Raw genomic sequence first — 12,800 nt, 5'->3', positions numbered from 1 at the left:
ACAAAGCATTTTTGTCATGGTGTCTACAGGCTGTGTGTTGAATCGGGACACTGAGTCCATATCAAAACACTGTATAACTTACAGAGAACTTCGAAAATTATTTTAAGGCAAGACACTACAGGTGAATAGGATGACAATTTAACTACTAGACAGCATCATACTCTCCTCAGCTGATTAATCACCGTACAATTGTTTTGCATTACACATTTTCTGAAATGGTATGTTTAAATATGCAAATAAGGCATTAAGTCTGCACTAATTTGCATACATTTCAGGAACATAAATCTGATCATTGGATAAAGTCAGGTTGATAGTTCTCTGATTTTGTTGACATATTTGAGTTAAAGGTCTTTACCGAGGGGATTTTGGATTTCTCTTTTTATCGCTCCATAAACCAGAAAATACTGTCAACGGACAGAAAAATAAACACATTTTCACCATGCTTTTAGGAATAAAATGTTGTAAAAATAAGTGTGAATGATATATGAACAAACCCTTCTATAAAAGCCTTCAGAATATAGAGAGGAATTAAATTCTAAGTTTTGGTGTAAGTGCTGCTGAAGTGGAGAAAAAACTTCTGTAATCTACAGATGCAAATAGAATAAGTGAAATAAAACAAACACTTAAAATGTTTTTTGGATGTTTTCTTTCCACTAGTCTGAAACAACAGATGTTATTGAAGCAAAATAAGGCAAAAACTCAAAATTGACCAGTGCATAAAAAAATCAGTGGGTTTGCCTGTATTGTCTTGCCTTATTCTAAAGTAGATTTGATATTTGTAAAGACAACATGCATGATGCTCACCCACTAAAATCTCTGTCATAGGGTGTTTCCATGCTGCTCAAGTTACTTCAATGTAAGTTTGTGGGTTTTGTCAAATCAGCAAGAGCAGCAACAATAGTCACGATCGACACCACAAATTAAGAAGAAACGCTTAATGAATTGCTTTGGCAGAAAAGCAGATATGTTTATTAAGCACTTTAATATGTCAGAAAATTCAGCTCAATATAATACAGGAAATTAAATTTCAAAATGTGAAAGTTTTTAATGTACACTGTCAGCTAATTACAATCAAACTTCTCTTGCAATGAACTCCAGGCTCAGAACCAAAACAGCTGAACAAAGGAGAAAAACAAAACAAAACAAAAAAACAGTAAAACAGATGGCTTGAGATTTCTGAATACTGTCCAGGGTTCATCTTCATCTTAAAAGTCTCATTCTCTGTCTGTCCTTGTATAAGGCTTAGTAAAGTGCCTTTCTGTAATTCTTCAGAAGACAAGCTTTCTGATGCAGTTACACCCAATATGGCCTTACTGAGCGTCTCCTCTCATAGCAAACAGATGTCTGAAATCCACTCCACACCCGCCCCGTTCTCCCTCCCCCACAGAGAGCCACGGCTCGGAGACATGAGATCCGGCTTCACAAGACCGTGGGCTTTTTTGTGTTTTAACTTTGGCTTGAGGAGTATACATTTCAAACCCTGTCCTGCAATCCAAATATTACTGCGGTTTGCTTGGCATGAAAAGCACAATGACCTTTCGCTGACCTTATCATCAGAAGTCCCTGACGTCGCCTGCCGCTTTCCCACCGCCGCACAAACTAGGATACAGCTTGTTGCATTTTCTTCAGTCGCTGAGAACTCCGCATTTAGCACCAAACTCTGTAGTTAACGATACACTGCTGCTTGTTTAAATATGCAATTATGTAAATAGAGGAAAACACAAACAAACAAACAAATAAAAGACAGGTCCCACAGGGACTAAATAATGAAGTACGGTAAAACCAGAGTTACTCTTCTTTAAGGGCATCAATAATGCTACAAATGTAATATCGAGTTAAAATGCCAGAGTAAGAGGTTTGTGGTTTAGAAATAATAACAAAAAAAATATAATAGGCGACGCCAAAACATAGCACCATGACTTTAGCAAATACAGCACACACGGAAGCGGCTTTTTCTCCGAAATAAATACGTGCGAAGAGTAAACTAAGACTGGTTTCGTGATTTTATGAGTGCGCCGAAGGACTAATGGAGACTTTAAGAGATTTAAAGATGTGAATACGACGGAGAGTTTGTGATATCTGTCAGAGGAAACAACGTACTCCAGCGGCACATTGCTGTCAGTTGCACTTATACAGGTCAAGACAAAACAAACAGAAAAATGTACATTTCTTTTTTTTTTTAAAGTAAACTCTGATAAACAAACAAACAAAGCATTAAAAGGCAAAAAAAAACTAAATACAATTTAGATGTTTTTCAAAAAAGAACACAAGGGAAGAAAGTGCATCCACTGCCTATTAAATATTAATGCATTAAATAAAAGCGTCTGTGTGCATCATGGCCACCACAAGAAGACTGGAGCATCGACAGGCACGAGTATGAATTTGCATCACCGTTGGGCAATAATCCCTCTTCGGTTTCTCACACGTTCCTTTCTTCTTGAGATGTTCCACAGTGTGGAAAATGGTTTCAGTTATTTTGTGGATGAAAGCATTCACTTTGTTCATTTCTTTCTGAATGACAAATTAGGACATCTGAAACGGCATCAAAACTACTTGAGTCAGTATTTGAGACATTCTTACAACATGTAGATGAGTGGTTCTTAAACTTTTCAGACCAAGTACCACCTTTGATCGAATCAGGGTGTCTTAAGCACTACCTAGTCGCCAAGTTTCTTCGAAAACCAACATATTTAACCAGATTTAAATTAATATTCCCTGTTGTTTAGATAAATCGTGCTGCCCTTTGCAGTAGAAGAGCATCTAAAAACATGCATATACCACAATAGTAGCATTTAGAGGTTTGTGGTACACGCACCATAGTTTGAGAACCACTGACATAAGCTTTTTTAAAGACAAAGGCTTTATACTCTATATATAACATATAAAAACTCACTGCTATAAACACTACAAAATTACAGCTTTATGTAATACACTGGAAATATACATGACAAACTAATAATATTGTGAATGTAAGTTACAAATGTGCTTTCAGCCACAAAATAGTCTTTAAACGTCATGTACTCACCAGTTATAACGGCGTCTCTTTTTTGCAGTTTAACCCAGAGTCCGATCCTTCAATCTGGAGCTGTAGGGCTTGTTTCAGGCTTAATTCCGTCTCTCCTATTGGGTAATTGTCCAGAAGGTCCTGGTGGCCCCTGCTGGAAACAGTTCTGGGGACTGAAACTCTCCCAAGAAAAACCTGGTTTCCCTGTAGGTGGTAGTTGGGGTTGGTCATAATACCATTCCTCTTCTTCTCTGCACAGCTCTGGGGCTGAATGTAAAACTGCTCCTGCGATTGGACAGAATCCAGAGTGCTGGATCTTCCCACCATGATCTTACATTGAGGATCTTTAACTGCAATGTTGGACACCGGCTTATTGAGCACAAGCCTTTTATCAAACTGAGTCAGTTCGTACTCAAGAACCTGGTTCTGCGAATAAGAGCCATTCTTGCTCTTCTTCTTCTCACCAGATGTTCCTTTGTTTGAGCAGTTTTGGCCATTCTTGGACGCTTTGGTGGACTTCAGGCCTGGCTTCACCTGGCTCCAATCATACTCGCTGGTTGGAGAGCCAGGCTGAGTGCCGATGGACCTGGTGGTGGAGGAGGGCGAAACGATGGATTGACGACTGCGACTGCGAGGCAGTGAATGCTGCTGGATCTGTTCAATAAAAGAAAGGGCATGGACGCTGTCAATGGGGACAGTCTGGGCAGTCGCAGTGGATGAGGTGGTTCTCAACGAAGAGTTCTTTGAACTTTTGAGTGAGTTATTGGAGAGGGAGGACTTCTGCCGGTCCACTGTTGAGTCTGGAGACTCTGACGGTGAGCTGAAAGCATGAACAGGTCCGTTGGATTGTCCTCGTCCTGCTGAATGCATGTCGCGAGCTCCTGTGCTTCCAGAGCTGCTGGATTTTATAGTGAGTGACTGCACTTTCCCAGCAACCGAAGCGGGTGTTTGCTGCTCCATGGTGTGAACAGGAGACGGGTTGCAGCCATTGAGACTCGTGGCGCCATATTTCTCCAAGAGTTTGATTATGGAGGTGTGACCACCCTTGGCTGCCACTCTCATGGCAGTGCGTCCAAACTGATCAGCGTGATTCGGATCCGCACCATGCTCTAGAAGAGTCTGAACCACATCAATGTGCCCCTCTTGAGCTGCGATGCCCAGAGCTGTAGCACCCTGGTTGCATGTGTGGTCTACAACGGTGCCATTGTCAATCAAGATTTGAACAATCTTTATGTGACCCTGCCAAGCTGCCGACTGGAGGGCGGAGCGTTTCTCATTATCACATGAGTTCACATCTGCATGGTAGTTGATTAGTAACCTGACCATCTCTACATGGCCTTGCCAACATGACACATGCAAGGCCGTTCTTCCTTCCAAATCACTGGCCTCAACATTGGCTCCGTTTTCGAGGAAGTACTCCGCCATGGCTAGCTGATTCTCAAGTGCCAGGATGTAAAGAGTTGGGCGACCATCTGCATCTTTGAAGTCAATATCCGCCCCGTGGCTCAGCAACAACTCCTCGATGTCTCTGTGTCCTTCTAGTGCTGCAACTCGGAGAGCATTTCTCCCATCGTACCCTCTCTGGTCAATACATGACTTGTTCTCCAGCAAGATGTGCACACAGTCATAATGACCCTCTTGAGCAGACAGAATCAAAGGGATACGTCCATCATTGTCAACCTCTGTGCAGCGGGCACCTTGTTCAATGAGAGCATCACAAACTTGTCTGTGTCCCTCAAAAGCGGCCATGTGCAACGGCGTCCAGCCTGCATCATCTCTGTGGTTTTCATCCAGTCCTCTGTCCAGCAGAGTTCGGACGACCTCCACGTTCCCCTGTGCAGATGCAATGCTCAGCACGGTCCTGCCTTCACTGTCGATACTGTCCACTGCCGCACCCCAGAAAAGCAGAGTGTTGACAACAGAAGCGTGTCCCATAGACGCTGCAGCAAGCAAAGGTGTTCTCCCATTGTTATCAGTGTGATCAACATCCGCTCCTCCTTCTAGAAGCAGATCAACCACATCCACATGGCCTTCGTAGGCAGCCACCAGAAGCGGGGTCATGCAGTCCTTGTCGCAGTGGTCCACCTCGGCTCCACGGTCGATCAGCAGGCTCACGACCGCACCATGGCCTTTGCTGGCTGGCACACAAAGAGCAGCGACGGAGAGTGCCGTCCTGCCATCCATATCCTCATGGTTGACCTCAGCTCCATGATCCAACAGATGCTCGACAATTTCTCTGTGGCCCATGTATGCTGCAGCAATCAACGCCGTTCGTCCTTCATTATCCGCCTTGTTGACTTCGGCTCCATGCTGAAGAAGGTTGAGGACAATATCTTCATGACCTCCCCAAGCGGCAGCTCTCAGGGCAGTTCTACTGTCAGCATCTGCACAGTCCACTTTAGCGCCTGCATACAGGAGCGCAGACACAACTTCCGAGTGACCTCCCCAGGCTGCAGACCTAAGGGCAGTCCAGCCGTCATGGTCCGTGTGATTGACGTTAGCATCACACCCGATGAGACAGTTGACTACCTTGGTGTGGCCTTGTCTAGCTGCCAGAGTAAGTGCTGTCTGTCCATGGTTGTCCCCCAACTCCATGTTGGCTCTTCTGGAGATGAGAAGGTTCACAACGTCCAGATTTCCACTGTAGGCAGCATTGGCTAAAAGAGTTCTCCCGTTGGAGTCAGTTTGATTAACTGAAGCGCCATTATCTAGTAGAGTTCGAATAGAGTCCTCACGTTCCAAGGCCTGTTGCAAAATGCAGGAAGCATGGTCATCTTCATTGCTGACGTGAGCCCCAGCTTTGACTAGTAGTTGGAGTACCTCCTGTTCTTTTGGGATTGAAGTGGACAGGGAGTCTTTAGCAGGGGTGCCATTCCACACCATCCAAAGGGCGAGATTAAAGGGCTCAATCTGCAGGTTCGAGTTGATCAGGTGGTAGGCAAACTCCTGCACCTCCAGAGGCTTAAGCTGCTTTGCTCTGCACGTGTAACTCATGGCCATCATTCGGTGTCCTTCTGCTGCATTGCAAAGGTATTTTTGTGTGCAGTGTTTAACATCCAGGAGCCATTCAGCAAAGCTGTAGTGAAATAAGATCTTAGTACTGCCAAGTCCATCAGTAAGCAACTTGGAGAGAATGTCCATCTTCTTCTGAAAGTCCTCCATTGTCAAAGTCATGTTTTTAGTCCAGACTGCATAATAGAGCTCCCTGACAGTCAGCGGCCTGCAGGCAGCCAGAATCACATTTAGGATTGGCTGGACTTTGGCGAACTGCTTTCTGACAAACAGTCTCTGGCAGAGCCAAAGGTAGAGTCCATTCAGTGTCCCCGGGATGTCTCGGATTTCCCGCAGCATGATGAAGTTCTCAACCACTCCATCAAGAACTCGCTCAAGGTAAAGGAAGCAGCCACTGCTCTTGATGTGAAGCTGATTCAGCATCTCTGCTGTCTCCTTGGTGAGGTGTTGTCGCAGGGCCTCCTCCTGGTCTAGGCGGTGGAGGATGTATTGCTGCACATCTTTTACGATGTAGGCCTTCCGTAAGTCATCTAGGCTGATCTTTCTGAATCCTAAAAGAAGGACAGAGACAAAAGGTGATTAGTTTGGCCTGAAGTCTGTACAGAAGATTGCTAGTGTCACATTTGGTCACAGTGAGGTTTTTCTATAAAGAAACTAAGAGACAAAATCTAGAAAAAAAAAAATCAGTAAGATGATAGCTATGAGTATCAGCCTGAGAATTTCATAGCATTTATTGAATTCTAGAAAACTGGGAAATGAGCAGACCACACTGACTTTGCATATTTTATCTGGTGATGTCAGCTACAATCTGACGCATTTTCATAAAAGATTAAGTTTTAGGTAAACAAATTAGATTCGCTTTGGAAAGATGTGTGTTCAAAACTACAAATTTACAGCCGTGTTTGCATACCCCTTTTGTCTCCTAAATTGCAGAATTCATAAAAAAATATATAAAGATATATGTATATTTCCCACAATACAAAATAATAACAATTTACATTATTCATCCTATTTACAAAAGTTTTCCTAGTATGTCTTCTTGTTATTAATAAATATTTGCACCTATTGTAGTTTTTGTGGGTGTCTCCCTCAATTGTGAAAAGCTCAAAGTGTGCTTTTTCTAAAGAACAGTGGCAGCTTCTCTACTCAAGACAGGACCATTTATGTTCATTTAGTTGTTCTTTTGCTTTGTGGAATATATATGTTATGTGAAACAGCTTCATCAAGCCAATACTAAATAAAAAAACTAAATGCATTATTTTTAAATATGTTAAATATCTTGCAGATACCACAAGAGGAATGTAAACTTATGCACTCAACTGTATCAGCAGCATTGCAAACACACACACACACACACACACACACACACACACACACACACACACACACACACACACACACAGGGACCTTCATCTTTATGCACAATATACAAAACTCAAGACCAGCAGTGACCGATAAAGGCAGTTTTCCTGCAGAAAGGATGGAATTTGCTTTGTTTTCTCTAGAAAATAAAACAAGACGTGTAATGATTCCTGTGGCAGAACTAGGTCACATCTGCAACTCCACAAAGTATGAAGCACACTCGAGAGTTTCACAAACTGTAAAAAGACTTTTTCAAAATAAAACAAGGCCGAACCAAGGGTTTTACAAACAAGCATTTATGCCAACAGATGTCAAGGCATTCTGCTTCAGATAAGTGTGAATTCCATAGTTTTTTTTTTTCGGGATCGGCATGCATGTTTAACAGCGGCCCAAAGAGCAGATCGAGCATTTTATGCACAGATTTTATTTACAGTTCCCATGGACTCAAGACTTGGCGGGGTCAAAGGAAAGGAAAAAACAAACTCCTCTAAGGTCGTTCACATATGTCTCAATCTTTCTGTAGCCCCACTGGTGGGAGAGCAGCAAAGCATTCCTTTTCCATATAATTTAATTGGTCACTCACTCATACAATCTATAGGAGTCCATTTTCTATGGGAAAGAGGATAAAAATAGGCCTACTTCCTCTCTAAAAGAAGCATGTTTACAACAATCCCAAGTAAACACAATACTCTTTTCAAGCCAAACCCCAGAAAAGTGTTTCAGTCCTTCAGAAAGACAAACCAGCAACACAAAAACAGAATACAGATTACATCTTTCCTGGCCAGTCCCTTAGAGTTTGAAAAGTTCACAAAACCCCTTTGAATGAGATTATATAACGTCCAATTTTTCTGAAAGGGCTCAGGAGTTATTTTCTTTGTCTTTGGTACGTAAGGCCTGAGGCTGCCGTCAACAGCTGAGGTTTCCCAAATAAAACCTGTGTGAAATCTAAACCCGGGCATGAATGACAACAGAGGCACACCTGTGGACAATCATCCCGCCTTCATGCCATATTTTTCCTCTTCTCCTTCATACCATTGGCTTTTAATTTCCAGTTATAGAGTTCATTAGAGCCCACCCACTTTTCAGCGGTGGTGGTTCTGGAAGTATTTTTCCCATAGGGATTTTTAAAAAGTCTTTGTTAAAGCATTATAAGCCATGAACCAAGCCAACCAGCTAAGATAAGAATCACAACATTACAAACTTTGATTTGAAGTAAAAATGCAAATCGAACAATAAGACAAAAGTGTGAACAATAAGAACAAGACTGTGTTCTTAACGGCTTTAGTGAGGGAAGAACTACAATCCCACGAAGCATTCAAATGACATTCATCAAATTAAAACAATGGCGAAATCTAAAAATATTAAAGCTGTTGGTTGTGTCTATAAAAACAATGTTCATTGCAAAATATGCATATTTATACAAATATGTAAGTATTTTGAGAACATTTACGTGACTCGATTACGTAATTTGCAGTGCTTCATGGGAGTGGGCGGAGCTTCACAATAATGGGTGGAGCTGAATATATATTTTGGCGCAATCTACTCACTGCAATTCTGGTGGAACTTTCTCTACAGCATCATGGGTAATGTAGTTTTAACAATGAATTCTGCTATTAAACACGATTCCTTAAAAAATAAATTAATGTGTACAGAAGGGTTCAACAAAAGCATATACAGTAGATTAACAACCTCAGAGCTCACAACAGGTCGGTCTTTGAAGATTTATCTGTTAGTGTTAAAAATCAATCTCTCTGGAGAAACTGAATTACATTTTTACTTCCAAAACCTGACTGTTGCACTCTATTGCATAACATTTTGCTCCAGTTCACCATAAAAAAAACTTTAAATGAAGTCAGAATGGTCACTAGCATGTAGTGCAGTTTACAACCCATGTTCTCTCTTTGAGCCCCGGCGCATCTGAGGCTTGTTTTTGTCATTCGTAAACTAACTGACCCATACCTTCACCCTGCCTTCAAAACACACAACAGTCTCCAAGCCTTCAGCCTGTGCGACTCCAGATGAAGGAAATAGAAAGGCTGAAAGAGGAAGGGGCCTTGCAGGGGGACTAAAAGTGGGGCAGTGGAACAGATGACCCAAATATGTTATTTGGCCGGCGGGTCCTGCACGTAACTAACTCTGTTTAACTTATCTGTTTAAGTGGGTTGAAGGGATGTTGGGTTTGGAGAGCTGCCACCGGTTAAAGAGTTCACTGGGTTTAGAATACAGATTACAAATTACTGTCTAGTAAATACTGGAGGCATTTCAAGAGTTCATCTTTTTAGTCTTCTAAAAAAAACCTGGAGCCAACTAAACCTCTTTCATTATGTTTTCAGCATCCTCCCAAACACATGTACTTTCAATCAGAGGCGGGAGGTCGAGGAAACCCCGAGAGGACGCCGGTGCCCAATCTGACCCTGTTTTTCATGTTTCTAATGAAGAAACCGTGATTCCGTTCCAAATTCTTAATTCAAATTCTTATTCTTCCTATTCTTAATAATACTATATTGCATCATATGATTGAATTAATTTATATATTTTGACTATGTTACATGGGGTAGGATCTCACCATCTGATCAGATGCTGGGAGTCATGATCAAATTTTAAAACAAATCAAAATTTTTTGTTTTATTATTAATTAATGAGTAACTATGAATATCATATTTATTGAATGATAAATGTTATAAATTAGATACAATTGTAAGTATTACATTCTTAAATTATATTAAATTATCATTAATAATTTATTAAAAATAAATGAAAATAATTTTATGTTAGGAATTATAATATAGCTTCAAAACATAAGCAAATATAAGGTACAAAACAAACAAACATTGCAAGCAATAAACGAGAGGTTCAAGTATAAATTCAATCTATACATTCATAAAAAAAAATCATCTCTCCTCTTTCCTCACATAATTGCACTGCGATCATATTTGAAGTTGTTTTCCCTCAGTTCTATCTATTCCAGAATTATTAATCATATTTTCTCTCGGTTTTTACCAAACTGTCATTAGAGAAAATATTCTGCTGCTTTATTTCACTAAATATTTAATCAACACAAATGACAGAATTATGTCTGACTTTTAATAATGAGATCAAATAATATATTAGTATGAAATATGTAATGTAGTAAATTTTTTGGTAGTAGTTTAACTTCACCAGTTAAATTAACACAGCAGATTATTTCAGCTGCGTCGGCCTGTATTAATATGAATAAAGCATGTAATATTTTTTCCAAGGGCAGTCAGGGATTTTTCTTTTTTTCTGAGCATTACTGTTGATGACAGCAGCAGGTTTAACAGGCTGTATTTTAACATATCACATTTTGTCTTGTCTTGGCTGCTTGGGAGGAAACTGGATCTTCCACCGTAAATGAATTCATCAATCATGCGATAGAGCGACAGACAGGTGTGCGTACATAAGGAGTGGTCATTGTGAACAACACTCGGGTGTGTGAACTTCACATGCACGTATACAGACAGCTTGTAAGGAAAGAGATTTCACAAACGAGATCTCCTCAACATTTCAACTGTCTGCAATGAGATGAAACATTTGCTCAAGTCTCCCGCTTCTCAGACGCTTCTTCTGAAAAAAAAGTATCTCCGTATTCTCACACGTCTCAATGATGTCTCAAACTGTGCTCAGATTTGCCAAGATCCCAAAGCCTAAGGTCTAATCACCTGAAGCATTTTAAGAGAAACGTCAGACCAAGGCTGCATCTCATTTTAAACCCTGAGATGAGTTGATGCACAAACTAAATGTAGCTGAGCGCTGCATTACATCTGAGCAGAGCTGACATGAACATTATCTGTAAGATCATCGTTAGATTAGTCAATGATCAAAACAGTCATTAGTTGCAGGCCTGCGTCTGAGTAAAGAGGGTGTTTCTGAGATCATCTGCCGTTGATGTGGTCTTTCCAGTCCATCTGAAATAGAGACGTACCGTCCAATGCTAAAGCGGCACAGAAACCCTAAACCCCAGGCACATGTGTGTCTTGATTACTTGCTATTTTAACTCGCTCTCTGTACATGCGGTGAGGGTTCTGCATGAATGAAACATCGCTCGCCCTCAGCCGCCTGAAAACATGCAAGCGTCCGCTGCTCCGCGTTTGTAATTACGCCAGTCGAGCAAAGTTACCTAAAATACACTTGAATCAGCAAACTTCCCAAATGCAAGCGGCCCAATTCAGAGCTCAAGTGTGTGCGTTCTGATCCAAATACAGTGTTCAAATTACACACAAGCGCTTCAGCAGTGTGTTGAGTCAGAGGACCGGGCCGCTCTCACACAGAAAGAGAAGTAAAATCATTATATACAAACATAAAATCATGTACAGACATGTTCTCTGCTGCAGACTGAGATGACAGACTGTTGCGCTATTGTTGAGACAGATGCAATGATACTGTAGTATAATAGTGCACTAGCTATTTTACTTTAACTTTACTTCTCACTGCATACAGCTACAGTTAAGTACAAACTACATTGTATGGAGTGTTGTTCAAATTACAGATGAAAAATTCATCTGATTTCACTGTTCTGAGTTTAAAACAAGTGAAACTTTATTACTTTATTTTTATAAATATTATTAATTAAATAATAAATAATAATACATTAATTAAATTATTAATGTTTTTATTTTGTAATTTGTATATTTACATTCATGCATCTGGCAGCCACTTTTCTCCAGGAATATGACTTTGTCTCAAATTCAACACATGAATGCAACAATTAATAAAATAATAATAATTATAAAGGAAATGGCAAGTAACACAAATTAAATATGAAATTTTGATGTAGAAAGACTGAAATAGTATTTTTTTTCTGTGTTGGTTTGTTAGTCCAATCCAATCCAGTCCATGTTAAAAAGCCTCATCCAATCAGAACAGAGGCTCATCATCAGTCCGATGACAGCTCAAGGATCAGGATGTCTGCAGGAAAGACAGACTCTTGCTGCTCTCTCTGCCAGCATGAAGCATGTATTTCTTCAATCTCCTCCACTAGAACGAGCTGCACTTCAGTCATTTAACACAACATCTCTCTTCTCCATCACTTCAGAGGGTTTGCTCTGCCAGCTCAAGGTTAATGTGTGCTGTGTTTCTCTCTGGAGAGACGGATAGAAGATGGAGGCTGCGGCTTTTGACGCCGTTTTTAAAAGGACTGCATTTGTAAGGCAGAATCAGCAGTCTAGAGCATGATGGGATATGATCACACACACACAGACACTCCTGGACCTCATGCTGGAGAGTCTGGCCTGTCACCAACAACAATATAACACAGCCTGACCAGAAAGAGAGAGAAATTCCAAGGGAAGGAAACTTGAAGATTATGGAGACGCTCAGGGAGCAGATATACACTTCACCTGTGGACAAGGGGCCTGTGTGTGTGAGTGTGTCTGTGTGTGAGTGTGTGTGTGTGTGTGTGTGT

General features: G+C 40.9%; 1 protein-coding gene across 2 annotated transcripts in view; it reads right to left on the bottom strand.

The window, feature by feature from the left end:
- Positions 1-1,068: 1,068 nt before the first annotated feature.
- LOC107690590 (ankyrin repeat domain-containing protein 50-like) overlaps positions 1,069-12,800 on the bottom strand; it is a 27,753-nt gene continuing 16,021 nt past the window's right edge. The window contains exons 4-5 of one of the 2 annotated variants that reach the window (XM_016488960.1): positions 3,026-6,567; positions 1,069-2,549 (exon numbers count right to left, since the gene is read on the bottom strand). In XM_016488960.1, the coding sequence (XP_016344446.1) occupies positions 3,029-6,567 (3,539 nt within the window). In that variant the 3' untranslated portion in view covers positions 1,069-2,549; positions 3,026-3,028. The remainder of the gene's footprint in view (positions 2,550-3,025; positions 6,568-12,800) is intronic. The other variant, XM_016488959.1, reaches the window with a different exon arrangement.

The sequence above is a fragment of the Sinocyclocheilus anshuiensis genome, unplaced genomic scaffold, assembly GCF_001515605.1.
Source record: "Sinocyclocheilus anshuiensis isolate Anshui unplaced genomic scaffold, SAMN03320099.WGS_v1.1 scaffold1865, whole genome shotgun sequence".
NCBI classification, from domain to species: Eukaryota; Metazoa; Chordata; class Actinopteri; order Cypriniformes; family Cyprinidae; genus Sinocyclocheilus; species Sinocyclocheilus anshuiensis.
Note: the sequence above shows the minus strand (reverse complement) of the source record. Positions and strands in the feature narration are given on the sequence as shown.